General features: G+C 39.8%; 2 protein-coding genes across 5 annotated transcripts in view; one reads left to right on the top strand and one right to left on the bottom strand.

Moving 5' to 3' along the window:
* The window catches only part of COL4A6 (collagen type IV alpha 6 chain), a 349,227-nt gene extending 330,576 nt beyond the window's left edge, over nt 1-18,651 (bottom strand). For 2 of the 4 annotated variants that reach the window (XM_012107575.4, XM_060408095.1), the window contains exons 1-3: nt 17,844-17,953; nt 16,408-16,577; nt 16,167-16,218 (exon numbers count right to left, since the gene is read on the bottom strand). In XM_012107575.4, coding sequence (XP_011962965.2) covers nt 16,167-16,218; nt 16,408-16,418 — 63 coding nt within the window. In that variant the 5' untranslated portion in view covers nt 16,419-16,577; nt 17,844-17,953. Of the gene's footprint in view, nt 1-16,166; nt 16,219-16,407; nt 16,661-17,843; nt 17,954-18,508 lie in introns of those variants that run through there. The other 2 variants (XM_060408094.1, XM_004022430.5) reach the window with 2 other exon arrangements.
* COL4A5 (collagen type IV alpha 5 chain) overlaps nt 18,054-22,000 on the top strand; it is a 262,054-nt gene continuing 258,107 nt past the window's right edge. The window contains exon 1 of the mRNA XM_004022429.5: nt 18,054-18,416. Coding sequence (XP_004022478.1) covers nt 18,336-18,416 — 81 coding nt within the window. The 5' untranslated portion in view covers nt 18,054-18,335. The remainder of the gene's footprint in view (nt 18,417-22,000) is intronic.

The raw sequence follows: 22,000 nt of genomic DNA, 5'->3' as shown, positions 1-22,000 counted from the left end.
GGAGTTCACTCAGACTCACGTCCATCGAGTCAGTGATGCCATCCAGCCATCTCATCCTCTGTCGTCCCCTTCTCCTCCTGTCCCCAATCCCTCCCAGCATCAGAGTCTTTTCCAATGAGTCAACTCTTCGCATGAGGTGGCCAAAGTACTAGACTTCACCTAAATTATTTTTTCTTGAAGACTCTTAGGATCACTGATCCTGCCCTAACCAGAACTAGTCATAGGTATAAGGCTACTCCTAGGCTAATGAACAGCACTACAGAAAGCTGAGGCAGTAATTGTCTCTGTCCATTCACAACACCTTAAACAGAGGCTGGGGATGCACCACAGTGGTATGAGAATTGTTGTTGTCTTAGTTGCTAAGTCATGTCTGACTCTTTTGCGACCCATGGACTGTAGACTGCCAGGCTCCTCTGTCCATGGGATTTCCCAGGGAAGAACTCTGGAGTGGGTTGCCATTTCCTTCTCCAGGGGGTCTTCCCAACCAAGGGATCAAACATTTTCTGCCATCTTCTGCCAACAGCTACAATTTACTGAGCACATATAACAATCAGGTACTTTATGAACTTTACAGCTAACCCTCATCATCATATGAGGTAAGTATCATACTTTTTGAATGAGGAGACTGAAGAACGTCAAGAGAGTGCACAAGCCAAGGTGAGGTAGAGAGTCTAGAAGGAGAAGTGCTACTGAGTAAGACGCTACTGGTAGTTCAATGAGGATAGGGACTGAGAAGAAGCAATTGAATTTGGTGATTAGGAAGTGACCTTTAAGAAATCAGTCTTAGTGAATTTGTTGGGGAAAAAGCCAAAGACCAAGAGCTGAACAATAAAATGGGTGGCAGAAAAAGATATGCATTAACTGTAGACTATTTTTTCATAAACTCTGGTACTTCACATACAACTTACTTTTATGCATGTAAATCTCATCAAAGCTATGGATCTTTCCCCCAGAAAAATAGATATGCATACCTAATTTTACACACAATTTCAGGGCACTTATAGACCCACCTGAAACCCATTTAGAAACTCCATCTTAGGAATGAATGATATATATTAAATTCAAGATGGTGGGGATGGGACTGGAAGTGATATACAGGTGGTTTCAACTGCATTGGTAGTATTTTATTTCTTAAGCTGGGTGATGGTCATACATTCATTATGTTTATCACATTATTGATTGATTTGATTTGATTTAGTCGCTCAGTCGTGTCCGAATTTTTGCGACCCCATAGGCGGTAGCCTACCAGGCTCCTCCATCCATGGGATTTTCCAGGCAAGAGTACTAGAGTGGACTGCCATTTCCTTCTCCAGAGAATCTTCCCGACCCAGGGATCGAACCTGGGTTTCCCGCATTGCAGGCAGACGCTTTACCGTCTGAGCCACCAGGGAAGCCTTACATTATTATATATGTTTATTATATTATTTGAATATATATATATATATTGGATTGGCCAAAAAGTCCATTCAAACTTTCCCCAAACCTGAATGGACTTTTTGGCCAACCCAGCATCACATTTCCATTGCCTAAAATATTTCATAATAATTTTTTTAAAGAGGAAAAAATGAGTACATAACAGAACATCGCTGTTTGTAGGAAATATACACTAAAGTATTTGGGAGTGATGTGGTATCAGATGCGCAACTTGGTCCTCAAATGGTTGAAGAAAAAACAATTTGTAGCATACTTGAAGCTTTCTGTAATTTTGAACAGGTTTCAAAAACTGAAAAAAAAAACAGTAAAAGACACAACACAAAAAAAAGAAAAAAATGATTAACAAAAAATGTTAATGAATATATATTCTCACAGGTATATGGGAGGACATAATGAAACTTACAGAGAAATGTACACGCAGAAATGCATAGGGAGATCCTTTAAAACAGACAAAGGAAGTGCTATCAATTTGGCTCTATAGTATAATGTTTTATGTCAGAGCCCTCTTTTCCTTGCTGACTTAAAATTAAACTCTGGGACTCAGCTGACGGAGAAGCAGCCGTCTCTCTGAGCACCTCTGATTATCACAGTCATTAGGGAAAGTGGGAGCCACAAGCTAGTCTCAGGGATTTGAGACTGGAAAGCACAGGCTGAGGGCTCAAGAGAGGTGCTGGACATTAAACCAGAGAAAGCTTACAGGTCTCTTACAACTTGACCACTGTGCCTCCAATCCTTCAGGTAGTCTGGTAGGAAGAGGTTTGGGGGTAGAGGGAGAAGTCCAACTCCACTTGTAATGGAACAGGCATCTGGGTGATGGTACAGCTAGTTGAGCAGGGGAAGGATAAAGTGGTGATTTAGGAGAAGATAGTGAGGGACAGGAAGGCCTGGTGTGCTGCAGTCCATGGGGTCACAAAGAGTCGGACATGACTTGGCAAGTGAACAACAATAAAATAGAAGGCAAGAAAGTAAAGGCAAAGACTGGGGTTAAAGCTAGAGTGTTAGTTTTTACAATAAAAAAGAGACCAATAGAAAGAACAGACTCTTGGTCTGCTGGTCTTGATTTTCTCCATCAACTGACTCCCAGTTATACTCTTGGTATGTGTATGTGTATTTATGTTTGACGTATAAAATGTAGGGAGTTTTATGCATGGGCACTTGTCTGAAATAAGAAGAGTGGGCAAAAGACCCACGGATCATGTCACTATTTCCCTCAAATAACAATCAATAACAGTGCTTTATAGCCAAAGTCTTCTCTCTGCTTCACTTTTAAGACCTCCATAACCTAACCGTGCTTCAGCTTTACATAATCATTTCTTTCTACTCTTGTGCTTTAGCCAGGAATGTCTTCTTCCATTCAGTCATATTCATTCTTGCTAGGGTTGCAGTGTATAACTGTTCATACGGTTCACCACAGAAGGAAATTGACTGAGGGGCCATGTGGGAGTTGAAATCCATACTGCTTGCTGCTCACCAAGGAGTGAGTCACAGCAAGGAGCTCTGACTGCCAGGACAAAAGTGTGCCTTTTTTCAAATTTCCTCAAGGACGCTTCACGTTAATACCTCTTCTATGCTTTTGCTCATGCTCTGATCAGCTTGTCTCTCTGATATTTAGTAGGATTACATTTAAAAATCAAACATAGGGACTTTGCTGGCGGCCTAGTGGTTAAGACTCCACACTCTGAATGCATGGGGTATAGGTTCAATCCCTGGTTGAGGAACTAAGATCCCATATATTGCACAGTGTGACCAAAATGAAAAAAAATCAAAGATAAAATGATCTGTTCTGATAAATACAAGTATATTTATAGAGTCCTAGAGACAAAACAGAGAAGGCAATGGCACCCCACTCCAGTACTCTTGCCTGGAAAATCCCATGGATGGAGGAGCCTGGTAGGCTGCAGTCCATGGGGTCACTAAGAGTCGGATATGACTGAGTGACTTTACTTTCACTTTTCACTTTCATGCATTGGAGAAGGAAATGGCAACCCACTCCAGTGTTCTTGCCTGGAGAATCCCAGGGACGGGGGAGCCTGGTGGGCTGCCGTCTATGGGGTTGCACAGAGTCGGACATGACTGAAGTGACTTAGTAGCAGCAACAACAGAGACAAAATCTTGAAATCTCAGAGATATCCTGGAAAAATCTAGAATATTTTAAATAAATAAATCTCCACATTTATAATGTCTTTTGAGTCCTTCAAAGCCTAGCACAAATTTTGCTTTTGTGAAAGTTTCTCAAACTACAGTCCTTATTGACCTCTTCCTTCTTCCACCTTCTAGAACACTTCATTCTGATCCATGATGTTTAATGCTGGATTATCCTATAATCCAGTGTTTTTATTTTTTTATTTTTATTTTTTTTAAATTTTAAAATCTTTAATTCTTACATGCATTCCCAAACATGAACCCCCTCCCACCTCCCTCCCCAATCCAGTGTTTTTAAATAGTGGAAGTATTTCAATAGTTCCACATCTGATTTTAATTTCAGTTAAAAATATATGTTAAACTATTTTAAGACTGTAATAAAACACAGCATGTCCCATTCAAATGGGTTCCACACCAAACATTCACACATCAGAAACCACCACTAATTGTGCCAATGTGTGCTGCCAAGTTAACAATGTGTATTTAGGTAAGAAAGAGAGAATGAAAGTGAGAGGAGAGGGTAGTATATGTATACCTAGAAATATAGATTCCACTGCCTTGTCCTTTTAACTGAAGAGCATCCTGAGTTGACAATCCAAACAATTAAGCAAAAAACCACTACTTACTTCAGTACATTAGACTTTTATCCAGGCAGGAATAAACTGGAAATTAAGACTTCCATAGTCTTCAATTTCAGATTTTATATATTTTTTTTCATTCTCTTCCTTCTTACTTACTTTACAAATAAATAAATATTAAAACTTTGACTTTTTAGCAAAACACTCACTTTGGTCTGGCTTTTATGTTGGAGGGGAGAAGGCAATGGCACCCCACTCCAGTACTCTTGCCTGGAAAATCCCATGGATGGAGAAGCCTGGTAGGCTGCAGTCTATGGGGTCGCTGAGGGTCAGACACGACTGAGCGACTTCACTTCACTTCACTTTATGTTGGAGGAGTCATAAAAGATTTTGTTTGGGGAGAAAAGGGTCTACAGCTGTAAATTTTGAAAAGAGCTCTAATCTTTGTCATCATTATCAGCATCTACACCAACATTTTTATCTATGAGCATGCTCTAGGTATATAGATGCTAGTAAGTATGCAATTTAATCTTATCACCAAGGCAAGGACACATAAATCTTACAAATCTCAAGTTGATCCCCATCCTCAAGAGATTTGCTACAATCACAAAAGAATTTAGAGATTCTAGGCATTTTAGATTTTCTCTGCCAACCCTCTTCCCTTTGGGTGAGGGAAAACAGTCACAAACAAAGCTTTACAGAGCAAAGGAGAAATACTGCTTAACTTTGCTTTTGTCCCCTAGAGAAAATCTGTCTCCCAAAGGACTGACTCAGCCTGTTGGCCGCCAGAAGTCCCAGACATTTATGGGAAAGCCTGGTCTCTCTGAGGTAAATACAGTTAGAATTTTAGGGCCAGGGAAATTTCCACTGAAGAGTACCAAATCCCCCTCAGTAAGAGCAACCAGATTGAAAGATAATGGCGAACTAGCCCTATTGTTGTTAGACTAAGGGGAAGAGGGACTTCAAAGATACCTGAAGAGGTCTCTTCAGACACAATATTTAGTGGATACCCTGATCTCTACAAGATGTCACAAAGGTAGGGCAGCAGAGATAGAAGTGGCTTTGGAGAAACTGGAACAAAAATAACAATTCTAATGCTTTTTCTCCCTCTAGGAAGCTTGAAATACAAACTCAACACATAATTAAGCAATTTTCTCTAAAACATCCCCAAATGGGCTCACCACTCATTTTTAGTACAGAGACAGTCACAGTGAGTGATGGGAACAGAATAACAACAACAGTAACCATTTTACAGCTAATAATACAGTTAGTGATTTGTCCTCAGGCCATAGTTAATGATGGCATCTGTATCAGAACGGAGGAACATTTGGCTCCAAATATGGAGATTTCCCAGGCGGCGCTAGTGGTAAAGAACCTGCCTGCCAATGCAGGACACATAAGAGATGCAGGTTCAATTCCTGGGTCGGCAAGATCCCCTGGAGGAGGGCGCGGCAACCCACTCCAGTATTCTAGCCTGGAGAATCCCCATGGACAGAGGAACCTGGCTGGCTATTGCTCATAGGATTGCACAGAGTCGGATACAACACAAATAACGTAGCACACGCACACACGGCGCTCTGTATTTTTTAAACCACACTATCAGGAAATAGACCTCCAGACATAAAACATGGAATCCCCAAAAAGCTGGAAGAAAGACACATACTTCATGGCCTCCCTAAATTTTATTTACTTTTTAAGTTAATTTTTATTGTAAGCTAGTTGCTTTACAGGGCTTCCACTGTGTCTTAGCTGGTAAAGAATTTGCCTGCATTTCCTAACTATCAGTCTGAGACTCAGTAATAAATATGAAACGTTGAAAAAAAAAAAAAAGAATTTGCCTGCAATGCAGGAGACCTGGGTTCAATCCCTGGGTTGGGAAGATCCCCTGGAGAAGGGAAAGGGTTGCTATACAGTGTCGTGTTAGTTTCTGCGGTACAGTAAAGTGAATCAACTAACATATACACGTTGTTGTTGTAATGTAGTTCAGTCATGTCCGACTCTTTGGGACTCCATGGACTGTAGCGTACTATGCTCCTGTGTTCATGGAATTTTCAGCAAGAATACCGGCGTGGGTTCCCATTTCCTCCTCCAGGGGATCTTCCTGACCCAAGGATCAAAGCCATGTCTCTGGCAGTGGCAGGAAGGTCCTTTACCACTGCGCCACCTGGGAAGCCTGTAACGTATTCACATATCCCGTCTTTTTTGGATTTTCTTCCCATTTAGATCACCACAGGGCACTGAGTAGAGTTCCCTGAACTATACAGTAGTCGCCTAAGTTTTATAAATCTGGAAGGGATAGATATGTGCCACAGGAGTGAGCCCTCTGGGCATAAGGAGGAACAAAGACCCAGAGTAGGTGACCAGCAGTAACTTATAACGTCTACTACACTCCATCCAGAGAAATATACCTTGTGTATCCTGTGCTCATGTTCAGTTGTGTCCAAAGAAAATAAAATAATTATTTTGAAGAGACATATGCTCTCTTATGTTAACAGCAGCGTTTTTCACAACAGCCAAGTTGTGTGCGTATTTGTTGTTTAGTCGCTAAGTCATGCCTGACTCTTTTGAGACCCCATGGACTTTAGCCCGCCAGGCTCTTCTCTCTGTTCACGAGATGTCCCAGGCAAGAATACTGGACTGGGTAGCCATTTCCTTCTCCAGGCGATCTTCCCGACCCAGGAATCGAACCTATGCCTCCTACACTGGCAAGCAGATCCTTTACCACTGAGTCACCAGGGAAGTAGCCCACACCTTCAGTGCAAGCATTAGCTAAATGCTCCAAAGAGCCATGAGACAGCAAGAGTGCAGGACATGTCTGGTCCTTTCTTGTTCCTCCAGCCTCATCTCACACGGTGTTCTGACTCTTTCCCTGTGCTTTCCCCTCTGTGTCCCAGCCACACTGGCTTGGTGCTTGCTATGGTCCTTCAAACACCAGGACGGCCACAGTGTTTAACACATAGAAGGCACTAAATAAATATTTGTTGAAGGAAGGAAAGAGGGAAAAACAGAGTGGGAGACAGAAGGCTAGAAAGAAGGGGGGACTTCTGGAAAATATTCACTAAAGTGGGCATTAAGGGGAGAATGCTAAGTCCATCTTCAGAGACAGGAGGAAGGAAGGGATGAGAAAAGAAGGGTGTTTCAGTCAGAAGGAAGAGTAGGGGTGACTATGCATGGCATGTTGAGCCAACATCAAAAGCGTAACGTGGTCTAAACATCAGTATGAGGACAAACAGGAGACAGTTAGATGAGTAGGCAGGGCCAGATGCTGATGGGTGTGGGGAGCTTGGGGTGGCATGACCGGATCTGTGTTTTAGAACAGGCCCCTTGCTTGCAGAGAGGGTGGAGATCAGGAGAGAGGGGGTGGGAGGCAGGGGAAGACTGAAACCAGAAAGACAGTCAGGTCTACTTTGGAGTCTAGATAAGAGATGAGAAAATGCCTGAAGTACAGAGACAGTCCAGTAGAGTGGGTTTCAACCCCAAATCTGCCATTTGTTGGATTTGTGATCTTAGATAAATCAGTTAGTCTCTCTGAGCTGAGTATTCACCTTATATATTGGGTTGGCCAAAAAGTTCATTTGGGTTTTTATGTATGATGGTATAGAAAAACCTGAATGAACTTTTTGGCTAACCCAATATTTCTCAAGGTAGTCCTGAGTTGCTAATAAATTAATACTGAGAAACTGCTAGTAATGACATGTCATTTTTAAAGTGGTAGAAGAGGGAAAAGCCACTTCCCATTGGCACCAGTGGTAAAGCACCCGCCTGCCAATGCAGGAGATGAGGAAGAGATGTAGGTTCAAACCCTGGGTGGGGAAGATCCCCTGGAGGAGGGTATGGCAGCCCACCCCAGCATTCTTGCCTGGAGAATCCCATGGACAGAGGACCCTCTTTGGCTACAGTCCATGGGGTCGCAGTCAGACATGACTGAAGCAACTTAGTACACACACAGAAGAGGGGAAAAAGAGCTGAGAGGGGACAATTGAGAAATATTACCATCTTTAGACAGAAAATCTAGAAAGTGAGACTCTTCTCTGACATTTCCCTTTTTCTCATCTTGTCATGAATCAGTTGTCAAAACTGGGAAACACTGAAAAATTTTTCCTCAGCATTGAAAGAAATAGAGAATACTTGTAGGGGGATAGAGTGAGGATTTAGCATCTTGTGAATGGTATAACTTGCACATAAATTCTCTCTTTTTATCACTCAACCTTCTAAGGCAGAAGGTATTATTATCCCTTTTGTACTGATGAGAAAATTGAGTGTCAGAGAGGTAAAATGAGTTGCCCTAAATCACAGAGGGCAGGGGCAGCATTCAAACATAAGTCTGATTCCAGAGTTCTTTCTCTTAAACATTATCCCACTGAACAAAGTTCTTATTTTTCCATCAGAGCATTGTTATTAGAGTCAACATTCATAATTGTTTAAGATAGACAAGGACAAGGTAGTTGTTACAGGCCATTAGGAGTAGATCTGTTTACTCACTTGAAAGGCATCTGTCATTTACTTCCTATATGCTTGGCAGTATCCTGGACATTATAATTTGAAGAGGGGGACATGACATATAAGCATAGAAATTTCACAATCACATGGTAGATGCCACCAAAGGGGCCTAAAGAACTTTGGAAGCACAGGGCAAGGAAGAATAAATTCTTTCTGAAGAGGTCTGGAACTCTTTTACAGAGAAAATGACATTTTTTTCTTGGTTTTAAAGGTTGAGCAGGAGTTTACTAGGAAGAGAATGTGTAAATGGTGGAAAAAGCTATTTCATGTGGAGACAATAATAAAATGTGAAAGAACAAATGTGAAATAAAATGTGAAAGCAAGTGGCTTGAGAATGGAGACAAGTTCAGTCTCAATGAAGTGTAATGTATACTATGAGTTTGAGAAGGAGAGGTGGCAGGAAAAAAAACACTTAGACATGAAGCTGGAAAGGTAGTTTGGGCCAGAAAATGAAGGCCATTAATGTGTCAAGTCAAGGAGTATGTATATTAATCCTGGAAGAAAACAGAAACAAAACTTAAATCTGGAAATAACATAATTGGGTTTGTTGTTAACAAAATAACTCTGGTGGCAGGGTAGAGATTAGAATGGAGTCAGGAGGTAGAAAAACTAGTTACGAGGTTATTTATATACAATGATGAGATTTGGAGCCACTAGGATACGACTAGGAAACTAGATGATGCAGGTTTTTGGTAAAACTAACGGAACTTGACAGAGATGGAGATAATGAGGGTCGGTGCCTGATTCTATATTCTATAGTTTCTCACTTGAAACTGGGTGGATTGTGATGACACTGAACAAATACAAAAAAGATAGCAGGTTGGAGTGCCGTGATAAGGACTAGAAAATAATTTCATTTTTGGATATACTGTGTTTTGGGGTAATACAACACAATTAGAGCTGGCATTGGTTGAGTGCTTAGACTAAGCTCTAGGCACCATTTTAAGTGCTTTGTATGTATCCACTAAATGAGATATAGGTACAAGGGCTTAGCTGTCATTGTTCAGTCACTCAGTCATGTCTGACTGTTTTGCAATCCTGTGGACTGCAAGCTTCCAGGCTCCTCTGCCCATGGGATTCTCCAGGGAAGAATACTGGAGTGGGTTGCCATTTCCTTCTCCAGGGCATCTTCCTGACCCAGGGATCAAGCCTGTGTCTCCTGCATCTCCTGAATTGGCAGGTGAATTCTTTACCATTGAGCGACCAGGGAAGCCCACAAGGACTTAATAGGTAACTGGAAATAAAAGTTCGGAGCTACAAAGAGACACCTGGCCTGAAAATTCAAATTTGATAGTCATCGATGTATAGGAGGCATAGTTAGAACTGTTGGAGCAAGAAGAAAGAAAGGATAACAGTACTGAGTAAAACCACCATTTTATGAGCAGGGACTGATGAAGACTATGAGTTTTGTGATGGCAAAGATCATGCCTGACTTGTTAACCACTGTGTATACTAGTGGTTGTGTATACTAGAGCATGGTATACTAGTTAGAATACAGTGGCTGCTCAATAAATAAATATTGAATGAATACAATAAAAATATCAGAGTGAATTTCCTGGTAGTCCAGTGGTTAGGACTCTGTGCTTTCACTGAGAGTTCAATGGCGAGAGTTCAATCCCTGGTCCTGCAAGCCATGGCACAGTGTCCACTTCCTCCCACCAAAAAAAACAGACAAGTGTAATGAGAAACAATGAAGCATCATGACTCAGAAGACAAAAGGGGAAAGGTTGTTTGAAAATGATTAGAAAATGCCAAGCACTACATTAAACAAGTCAGATAGAATGGGGACTACAATGAAATCTTTGGGCTAGGCAGTTAGGTATCTATTAATAACTCAAAAGAGGAGAATTTTGGTAGAATGGCCTCATTCCAGACTATAATAGGCTTAGGGGTAAATGGCTGTTGAAGAAGAGTAGACAGTGACCAGGAATTTGGCAGTAATGTGATTGAGGGGGTTAGAGTTACAGAGGGAAATGAAGCCATGTATTTAAAATTTTTATTTGTTTTTATAATGGAAGAGATTTCTTTTTTTTTAAACTTTTCTTTGTGCTTTTATTATTGTAAAGTCATGAAAAACTGAAAGTAGTTTCAGTTGATTACTTTAATATTAGTATTTGCCCCCCCAAATAAGCTAAATAAGATATAACTTATGCTTTGCTTTTTATTTATTTTTTTTAAAATATAAATTTATTTATTTTAACTGGAGGTTAATTCAATATTGTTTGTAGAAGAAAAAAAATTCCTAGGAGAGTGATAAATTACAGATGGTAAAAAAGTGCATAACTGTTCTTTGTTGATTTCCCCATCACTGTAGTCCTTTGGACATGCTTATTGGTCTGTATTTATATTTAGCTAGACTTTAAAACAAGTTACAGCCCTATGATATGCCCCACTGGGATATTTGGTCAGCTTAAAAGGACGTCATAGTTTAATACAGCATGGTGTTTTCCTAGTATCTTCTTCTATATGTGTATGTCTTGTCATTTACACAGGATAGGACAAGTCTATACTCCAAGCATGGTGGTGAAATCACAGAGTTATGCATAAATGGAAGCAAACAAAACTCAATATGTATTGATAACTGAGGTCAATCTATTTGTTTCAATATTATATTAATGAATTAATTAGGGGAAGGGCACACTTTGCTCCTGCTTGACTATGATCTTATAAAATACAGGGGCATGTTTACTAGAAATACCATAATATGCCTAGAGTCTAAAAGGCTGTTGGCACTTGTAGTCAATACAAATGCCCTCACATCTGGAGATGCCTCCATGCTCACGCTCAGTCATGCAGTCTTTGCAGTCCCATGAACTGTAGCCTGCCAGGCTCCTCTGTTCATGGAATTTTCCTGGCAAAAATACTGGAGTGGGTTTTAATTTCTTACTCCATGGAATCTTCCTGACCCAGGGCCAGCCACAAATTGTTTATTGTAAAAACCAATACGTAACTAGAGAGTTTCTTTTTCAATACCATGAATTACTCTGGCAGTCAAGTGACGCCTATCTACTGACTCCCTCTCAGAATAATATTCTTAAACATAGTCAGTAAAATACATGGGATTACAACAGAAACCAATCATACTGAAATAGAATCAAAATATATAATGAAACAAATTTGAGATAGATAGTGATATATCTGTTTCTTTAGTTGTTGTTGTTCAGTCGCTAAGTTGTGTTCAACTCTTTGCAATCTCATGGACTGTAGCCTGCCAGGCTCCTCTGTCCATGGGATTTCCGAGGCAAGAAGACTACAGTGGGTGGCCATTTCCCTCTCCAGGGGATCTTTTCAGCCCAGGAATCAAACCTGGGTCTCCTGAATTGGCAGGTGGATTTTTTACCACTGAGCCATCAGGGAAGCCCAGGCTCTTTAGTTCCACATTAAATATCTATTTTCCCCTTCACTCCTATTGGAAATGTTTCTTTTGACCTGTCCATAACGTAACTACATGATCATCTATTGTTACCTATTTATGTAGTCCTTTGATGATTGCTTCAGTTGTGTCTGACTCTCTGCAACCCCATGGACTATAGCCCACCAGGCTCTTCTGTCCATGGGATTCTCCAAGCAAGAATACTGGAGTAGGTTGCCATGTCCTCCTCCAGGGGATCTTCCTGACCCAGGGGTCAAACTTTCATCTCTTATGTCTCCTGCATTGGCAGGCATGTTCTTTACCATTGATACCACCTAGGAAGCCCCCTTATAGTGGAATACCAATACCAAATACCAATAACAATACTAAAAATAAGAGTAAACTACTGATACATGCTACAACATTAATGAATTTTAAAAATATTAATGCTAAGTGAAAAATGCCAAACACAAAAGATTATATATTATATGGTACTATTTATATGAAAGGTCCAGAAAAGACAAATCTATAGAGACAGAAAAGAGATCCATGCTTACCTGGGTTTGCAGGTAGGAGCAGGGATTAATTCAGTGGATGTGAAGGATCTTATTGGGGGTGATGAAAATGTTCTAAAACTGGATATAGTTATGGTTGTAAAGCTTGGCAAATTTATTAAAATTCATTGAATAATATATATAAATGAGAGAATTTATAGTATTTAAATTATATCTCAGTAAATCTGTTTTATAAAAGAAAAACCAAAAGAAATCTGAGAGACAGCCCCAAACAAGGCAAATATTCCTCTTGATCCCTAGTTAGGAAGGGATTTTCTTCATCTGAAAAACCTTAACACTCCATTCATACTTTGATGACTGTGATTATGGCTGAAAATCAAATTGGAAGGGACCAACTTGAGCAAGTTACTACAACTTTAAGAAGTTTGTATTTCAATCAGACCGTGATTTGAACATGGCTAAAGGTGCTTTACCTGTGCTTTAGGCAGAGCTGATAATAGACAGAGGTGTTTTCTCCCCTTTACCCCTTTGCCACTCAAGTAATTCTCCCACTGGGCTTTGACTTTTACATACACTTGGTCATATTGGAGCATTTTGTGTAAACAGCTTGGGGCAAAGTGGGAAGAAAACATAAGGATCCTGACTAATTTGGGATATATTTTAGCCTCAAACATATCAGCCTATGATGAGACATGGAGTTTTTTCGTTTCTTCTCTAACAAGATGCAGATAATAATTTATCAAGTATCCTATCCCAGAGGGCTTCCATGATGGTTCAGTGGTAAAGAATCAGCCTGCCAATGCAGGAGATGTGGGTTTGATCCCTGAGACAGGAAGATCCCCTGGAGAAGAAAATGGCAACCCGGTCCAGTATTCTTGCCTGGAAAATCCCATGGACAGAGGAACCTGGCAGGCTACAACCCATGAGGTCACAAAAGAGTCGGACATGACTTAAGACTAAACAATAACAATCCTATCCTTTAAGGAACATAATGACTACCATTGCCTGAGAAAGTTAACTCCTACAGAGTTAGAGACGATTTTAAAATAAATCTTTGTGTGTTGTGCCTTAGGAACTTAATAACCAAAACAGATTATGGATATTTTGAATTTCTACGCTGTATCTCACTCAGATAAATTGTGAAAATATTTCACATAAATACAGATCAGCATTGTTTTAAAAGAAATTTAATGAAAATTCATTATTTAATCCTAGGTTTTAACATTTTGCATTCCATCCCTTTGAAAACACTGCTTAATAAAGTCTGACAAAGAAAGAACTCAAAAGCATCTAAATGGCCCTATCGCCAATGCTCACCAATACTCCATTACAGACAATGTAACTCTCACAGTGAAGAGACTTTCTCATACTGAAGCACAAAATAGTTCTTATCAATCTATTTATGTTCTTTTTCATTAATATAAGTCAGAAAGGTATAGAGAATTCAAATATTTAAAACCATCTGAAAGGTGAAAAACATTATAAACCCAGAGGATGAACTGAAATTGAGAGTAAAATTGACTATTCTCATCCAGCCAATATGGATGAGAATCCAGTACAAAGAGTATAAACAAAATTCAGGATGGGAAACACATGTACACCCATGGCTGATCCATGTCAATGTATGGTAAAACCACTATAATATTGTAATTAGCCTCCAATTAAAATAAATAAATTGAAAAAATAAAGAACTTCCCCTCAGAAAAGTCACCTTCTGAGAACTCACCCTGTTAACTCTCCTCTTTCTCTTTGCTATTTTTCCAAAAATTAAAAAAAAGCTTTACAATGTCAATGATATTATGCAGAAGTAAACAATAGGTCAGTGAAGCAGTTATGAACTTAAAGCAAACTATAAACTATTGTCAGCGTATCTCAAGGTTTATTTTAGTTTTTCCAGGGTCAGTCACACTGACAGAGCAGGTGACATTATAAAACAATTGGTCAGAGTCTAAAATCCACACCCCAAAGTAGTGCTTGAGTTTGGAGATATGCTTTAATATTTCTGGGCAATGAAGGCAACATCCTCTAGTGACTTTTAAAGATTTCAAGTGATGGGATGCCATATTTGGATAGTCTCCAACTATATAGAATGATTTGTTAATGCTTTTCCCAAAAGTACACTGAATACCATCAGCCAGTCTGAAATAAAGGTTTTGCTGGAGGGTATCCTGCCCACACATGACATTTTTATAAGTGGCAAGATTCCCAGACAAATTGTTAACTAATCAAAACCTGGCATTTTCAGTAAATGTAGTATTGAGCCCCAAGGTAACATATAACTAAACTTGTATACTGGAGGAATCAGAAAAAGAAGAGTGCGGAAACCTAGATCAATACTTCTGCTTACAAAGTGTAGAATTCACTTATAATAAAAGCTGATGTTCTGAGTTAAAGGGTCACAAAATGTTAAAAGTCAAGATTGCTGTCATCATTCTCTTTTCATAAGAGAAATCATTTCACTTTATTCCGAAATTTTCTTAAAGACATATACCACGACAAGTAATTAATTTTTTCCCATAAAAGTATTAGGGGATTTTATTGGGTTGACTGAAGTATGGCTTTCTAAATAGTATTTTTAAATATTTAAAGTATTAAAAATAGAGTCAGTTAAACTTGTCAAAACTCAGAAGATAAAGATTTGGAATATATTTATCTGTCATATACACACATATATATTTAGAGTATATGTGTGACTGGCTATTATTAAGAATTTTAAAAAATAGAGCAGTGAAATAGTACTCAATAGTTGAACAACTTCATATTTGAACTCAGTTTATTTCTGTGGGCGTAAGTTGCTAGCGAGTCTGGAAAACTGCAGCATCTCTGATTGTTAAGGTCTCTCCACCTTTGGTAACTTATCCAAGTAATTTCATTGGAATTATTCCTTTCTGGGATCCATTAAACTTTTCTTAACCAAATGTCTACAGAAATTCCTTTGCCTGCAGTCCCTGGCCGATTTGATGGATAATGTCTAAACAGCCTATGAAATGTTAAGTTTTAGAATTTTTTTTTCTTTTAAAACTGCTTTAACTTTTAACTTTCCGATGAGAGAGAAAACCAGTAAAAGGAAACTTAGGGCAGAAACTGAACATCATCTAGTAGTATCAGTGCAGTTTAGCTGCTTAAAGAGCCCAGATGTTGTCACCTGGTACTGTCAAAGGACTCCAAAAAAAAAAAAAAAATACTTAAGTTTAACTTCTATAGAATTCGCGGTACTTCCAAGTCCCATTTTTTGTGTACTCCTCCCACTTTCAAACGTGTGTGCCAATTCATGCTCCTGTAGACCAGGGAAAAACACATTTCTTCTGCCTTGTAGATCGATACAGAGAAAGGCATCAGATGTCAGTCATATCAAGTCGTCCAGGAAGACGCTCAGAAATGTATGCCTTTTGTGTCTTCTACTTTTATTTTCCCAACCCCTTATGAAGTTTTGGGACCGAACGATGCCTGAGTCCCGAAGGCATTAGCCTGACACTGTGCTATTCCTTTCTAAGAACCCCACTAACTCCCCAAAGACGTGAGAGTGATGTGAACTCCGTTTCACAGTGTAGACCCCTAACACAAACATGAGAGTTGTATTTGTGTTGAGGGATGCGGAGGGGGTCAAAGGAGAAGGAGGGAAGGGGGTCGACAGAAAAGACTCACCGCTCCTGCCAGTTCCTCGGTCAGGCACAAAGTAACCAGAAGCAGCCACAACCTGAAACGGGAGGGAGGGTGAATAACATGGGTTTTCTCCGGGATCCTGTGTCTGTCCATAGACCCCCGACCCCTTTTGGCTGATTACCGCCACTTTTTCTGCAGTGACAGAAGTACAAGTATAGTGCAGGTCCGGCAAAGTAGCCCAAAGTAAGAAAGAGGAGGGGAGCTCGGGATAGCAACAGCTCACCCAGGGTGCATGCTTGCGGCTCCTCCAGAGCTGGGTCCCGGGAGACTGCTAAGCGGTTCCGCGGCCCCGGCTCATCGGGGCTCGGCTGATGCTTGGCGGCTGTTTCCTTATTCAAGAGGATGGAGTAGAGGGGCAGAGTGGCTCACTTCGGAAGAAACTGAACTCGGCTTCTAGATAAAAGGTGCCCCAAAGGGAAACACGATCAGCGGTGCCCGCTACAACTTGCCGCACTCAAGGGATAGTTCCATGCACTAGGAGAGGAAGGAATGGAGGGGAAGGGGGCGGGGCTGTCTGCTGTCAATCATCCCCCTACCTTGGGCAGCCGGTTGTCTTTCCCACTTTCAGGCACCTCCACCCATAACATTCCCATGCATCTCCACAGGCCCACAGACCTATACAGTAAGACACTTCCTTAAACCACTAAAAACTGTTACACATACACAGATTAAGACATACAATTCCCACAGAGACAAATGGGCCCCAAAGTGTCCTTGCCCACTTGCTCAAATGCACACCAGTTACTCTAATTGACTGTACACTAAGCTCTTGGGGTGGTGGTGGTAGTGGTGGTTTCTGGAGTTGTAAACCTACCCTTACTTGAGTGGAACCTAAGGATAAGTGGGCCCGCTTGAAACAAGTCCAAAGCCCCAAAAGACAGTAAAGTGGTAAATTCTAGGGTCTAAAATAACAACTGTTCTGAAGAATTCCTCCAAGGAGTTCACATAAAGTATTTTCTGGGCCTGTTGGTGCTTTTAAAAATCTATATATCAGAATTACCAAAGTAACGTTCAAGTCTATTTTATTTGGGAGACCAATTCAACTTCCATTAACACCATACAAATATTTCCAATTCAGCATTCATGTTAGTGTTAAGGAAAATTGCACCAAAGTTATTTAATTCCCTGCCTTACATCTCTCTGAAAAACAACTGCAATGAATCAATAACTTTTATGTTAGTCAATATAAGATGTAAATATTAATTATGGCATTCAATGTAGCTAAAGAAAAAGATATAATTTTATTAAACATCCAACCACATAATTACTAATATCTACTGAGCGCCCCCAAATCTTATATGTATATAACATGCATAAAGTCTTCACACACATATACTTATGTTCATTTTAATTCTTCAGTTGTAAGCATATATTTAATTATATAAATATATTTATATATTTCTCATATTTGTACATTTTCTGTTGTATATAGAAACTCCGTTCTGCGAGCAGGTGGAAAGCAAACAACCACGGCAGCCCCCAGAACAGCGACCAAAATTTGTTTCTAATCATTAACAATAAAAAGGAACATTTCTCCGAGATCCCTCCGCTACAAAAAATAGTCCCAGCTCAGGTCTATTTGAGGTTGACTTTGGGGCTCACATCACTGAGAGTGGAACTGGGCAGGGGAAAGGAGTATCAACTTGAGGTGCCACTGACCGAACAGAAAAGTTTCCCGGTGGGACTCGGGGTGTGCAGTCAACTGGTCTGGAAGTTTCCCTCCGCCAAATAACTGAGCGTCACTCCCTCGCAGGTTGCTGGTGCAGTGTAAAGCTGTGGCGGAGTGATCCTGAAATTCCCCAGGGCTGGTGGGGAGGGGGCGGTGCGGGGGAAGAGAGGGAGGAAAGTAGATCTGTGGGACTTGCTCGAGGAAAAAGTTTGCAAGTCTGGACAGAAGAGACAAGTGCTCCCGAGAGACCGGCTTTGGGGAGGGGAGGGGGGAGGGAAGACTAGTTGCTGGTACTTCATTCCCCCCCCCGACTCTTAAAAAGCTTTTCTCCTCACCCAAGACGACCGGCACAATTGGGACACCCTCGCTGTCCCTCTCCGGCTCTAGCTCTCTCCCTATAAACCCTCAAGATTATGTCAATTGGTCAGAGCCAGCCAGGGATTTCGTGCGGGTGCTGAAGGAGCTGCGGGAGCCGGAGAAGAATGAAACTGCGTGGAGTCAGCCTGGCTGCCGGCTTGTCCTTACTGGCCCTGAGTCTTTGGGGGCAGCCCGCAGAGGCTGCGGTAAGTCCTTCCTTCTACACTGCCCCCCCCCACCCTGCCCCGCCACCCCATCATCTCGCCCTCACGCTGAAATCACTTTTCGTCCCTTTTACCTTGCTTTCTCCTGGGCCTTGGCTAGGGAGTCAGATGTGCCTTCAGTTTAGGAAGAAACATTATTTACAGCGCTAGTTAACTCAAGCCTTCTCAAGTCCGAGGGAGAGGTTTAAGTGCTTGCTTTCCTGCGGCTAGTTGCTCTGGGGGCAAGAGCAGGACCTGGGGAGGAGGACGCATGTTAATAGATCACTAGGCTCTGGTGGATATTTAAAACTTTTCCTCTCTACTCTCCACCCTCGAGGGTTTCCCTACCTGCCGGGTAAGCTTTTCACTAGTTGTGCCCAATCCACACACTCTTTCAACTTTGTCGATAGTTTACTATTTTGATTTTTCTAAAATCCAGCTTCCACCAAAGTGTTAAGCGTGCCCCTGAAGTTCTTTCCGTTTGCCTTTTCCTTAAGCAACAGGAACCTAACCTCACCTCTAGTCAGTAAAGCCTCTGTAGTCTATTTGACATCTTGTTGCAAATGATCAGGTAACATACCAGGAATGGTTTCAGGCTTCAGGTCTTCTTCATCTCTCTCTCTCTCTCTCTTTTTTTTTTCTTTTTATAAGTTTTAGGTTTTCGTTCTTTACTTTTTTTTTTTGCTTACTAAGGCACCTGAAACAAATCAAGAGTTTGCCCATTACCTATTTAAAGGAAAAGGATTATCTTTTTCAAAGGAGAATGAGTGTTCTGGTTTAAAGGAGAGCGAAGCAGAGAAGTGAAATGACAGAGCAAAAAGTCCCATTCAGTTTTAGGAATGTAAAATTAAAATCTTAGTATATCTCCTATAAGTGTGTCTAGGTAGTCCCACCCAGTATCCTTCTGGGGGTGAAAGGCAAATCTAAAGGAATGAATGACTTTGTCATAGAAAATGTTCTCTAGCCTAAACTCATCCTCCTTAATTTCACTTAACATCTAAATAAGAATTAAGTGTGTGACAAATTATTGAAAAGTTATGTTTGAGTGAACATAATGGGTGGTTTTAAAACACTTTAATATGAGATCATGGCTTAGGCCTTCACATGGTTGAGTGATTGTCAATTCTTTATATGCAACTGCTGTGTTATAGCTTCTATGGGTCCACTTGTAAGTTACCTCTAGCTGTTCTTCATGCTCAGAATGCCTCAGGTTACATTGCCTTTCTTCCATCCTCCAGAATGTGTGTACTAAAGGTGTGAAAACTAACCTTCATATTACCTTAACACAACATAATGGAAACTCTCCTAAAAAAAAAAAGACCATGTATATCAACTATTTTTAATTCCGCTTGCCAGAATTTTTCCTCCATCAAAGTAGACAGATGATTTAAAATTGCTATTATGATGCAGAGCTTCTTAATGGGCTAAGGTTTAGGCACGCTGGAGGGCTACAGACCCTTGCATAAAACTACAATTGTGTTGTTGAAAGTAGTTACTTTTAAAAACATCATCTTGGTGCTAGCAGCATTTGGCCTGAGGGCAAAGATTTTGTGGATGTTTGATTAAATATTTCTCATTTTTTCTTTTGATGTTACTATTAATAAATGTGTACCAGATACCAATCATACAGGTATATACAGCTATACTATACCTCAGTTTATATTAAATCAGGTTATGTTAAAAATGAAATTTCTTTTTATGATTGATAAAATTTGGGAGCAAGCTTATTTTCTTGGACTATTTAATAACTGAGTGTTCATAAAGAAATTACAGTAGATATCAAGCAGTTTTTTCTCTTTCCTCCTATATGATTTTTATTTATTTTTCTCCTATATAATTTTTAAAGAACATTTTATACTCCATTTCCTTATCATTAGTATATTGTGCCTGTAATAAAACCAAGCTTGTTTTTTCTGCTTCACACATTAAAATACTAGTTAGATGAATGTTTTAATCATCTCAAAGATATGAATGGTATCTGCTCTCCATACTAGTGCTGGGGATATTGGTGACCTGTAGAGTAAACTGGTTGGTAGTGGGGCCACTTGTTGACTCAAATAGTCTAGTATTGGAACTTTTACACCAGGAAGAGCGTTTTTACTTAAATAGCTTTGATTTTTCATAGTTAACTGATTTCATTCTCTCTGAAGTCATGCCAAATTAGGATATCACAAATATGTGGAAATTTTTTTTTTAGGTAGAGAGTTTATCAGGTGGAATAAAGTAACTAATTCCAAAAGGTTAGCAATAAGGGAAGAAGGCAAATTTAGTTGGAAAGGTCAATTCTAGTGATGGAAACAATGTATTTTTATGTTAAAGTATTTATGTGACTCTCCATTAATAGGATATAACTTAGATTTATGCCTTGTTTAAACTTCTACTACTACTTTGCAATTGTTAGTAACTTTGTGTGTGTATGCAGTAGGTTTAAATTTACTATCTCCCTTGTGACTAGGAGCAACAGCTTGTTAAGGGTAGCAGTGTGGTTTGTGGCCATGGAACAATTTTTCCTCTAAAGTGTACTGCTCCATAGGAAGAATTTGTTGACATTGTTATCAAAACTTAACATTTTTGCATGTCTCATATGTGCCAGGCGCTGTGCTAATATGGAAATATACATTACCATGTTTAATCTTCACAACAGACCAATGAAGCATATACTATTCCCACTTTACCAGTCAGGGAACTGCAGATCATAGAGGTTAAGTAATGTGCCCAAATCACATAGTTAGCAAGTTGTTAAGCTGTAAATTTGAATCCTGGCAGTTTGACTCCAAATTCTTTACTCTTAGTGACTGTCTTATACCGCCTCTTTGTATGTGGTCTGTAGAGCTGTATTTGCTGTTCAGAGTATTGGGATCTCTACTACTTTCTTTCTTTTTAATAAAGGGAGACACAGGAGGTGAAATGGCAAATATAATGGGGATTACATCTCTTCTTGCTGATATTAGGAGAAGCATCATGGTATAATGAAAACAGCTCTGGGCCTAGAATAAAAAGATCAGAGTTTGATCTCTATATGTATGTGTATTTATAGAGAGATAATTTAAAAGTACTCTAGAAGCAACTGCTTGTTGCAGATTCTGTGATTTTATATAATTGCATATATAAAAAGTTAGATTTACAAGACAAGTATAATTTGTGGTAGGTGATTATTTTGAAGAAAAATTTGCCTTGTACTTTCAATTAGTTTTCATAATAATTTTAAATATACTGAAAATTTCAGTAGCATGTATGTCTGTTGTGATAAAACAGAGTAGATATGTGGTAGCAGTTTACTTAAGTCTTGTGCATGTATTTATATATTGTATCTATCCTGTGTGTAAAAGTATATATCTTTTTCCCTATGTTTTTACTTGGCTTTTGAAGTTTGTTTATGCAACACATGAGACTCTTATCTTGAGTTAACATTGATAACTTGGTCAAGGTTGTGTCTGCCAGGTTTATGCACTGTAAGTTCACTAGTTTTTCCCTTTGTAATTACAAAGCAACCAGACTTTGAGACTGTATGGGGCAATATTGTGAGACAGTGTGCATGTCTTGCCTTTCTTTTTTTTTTTTTTATAAATTTATTTATTTTAATTGGA

This window comes from Ovis aries, chromosome X, assembly GCF_016772045.2.
Source record: "Ovis aries strain OAR_USU_Benz2616 breed Rambouillet chromosome X, ARS-UI_Ramb_v3.0, whole genome shotgun sequence".
Lineage (NCBI taxonomy): Eukaryota > Metazoa > Chordata > Mammalia > Artiodactyla > Bovidae > Ovis > Ovis aries.
The sequence above is the reverse complement of the archived record's forward strand: the minus strand, read 5'-3'. Positions and strand labels throughout refer to the sequence as shown.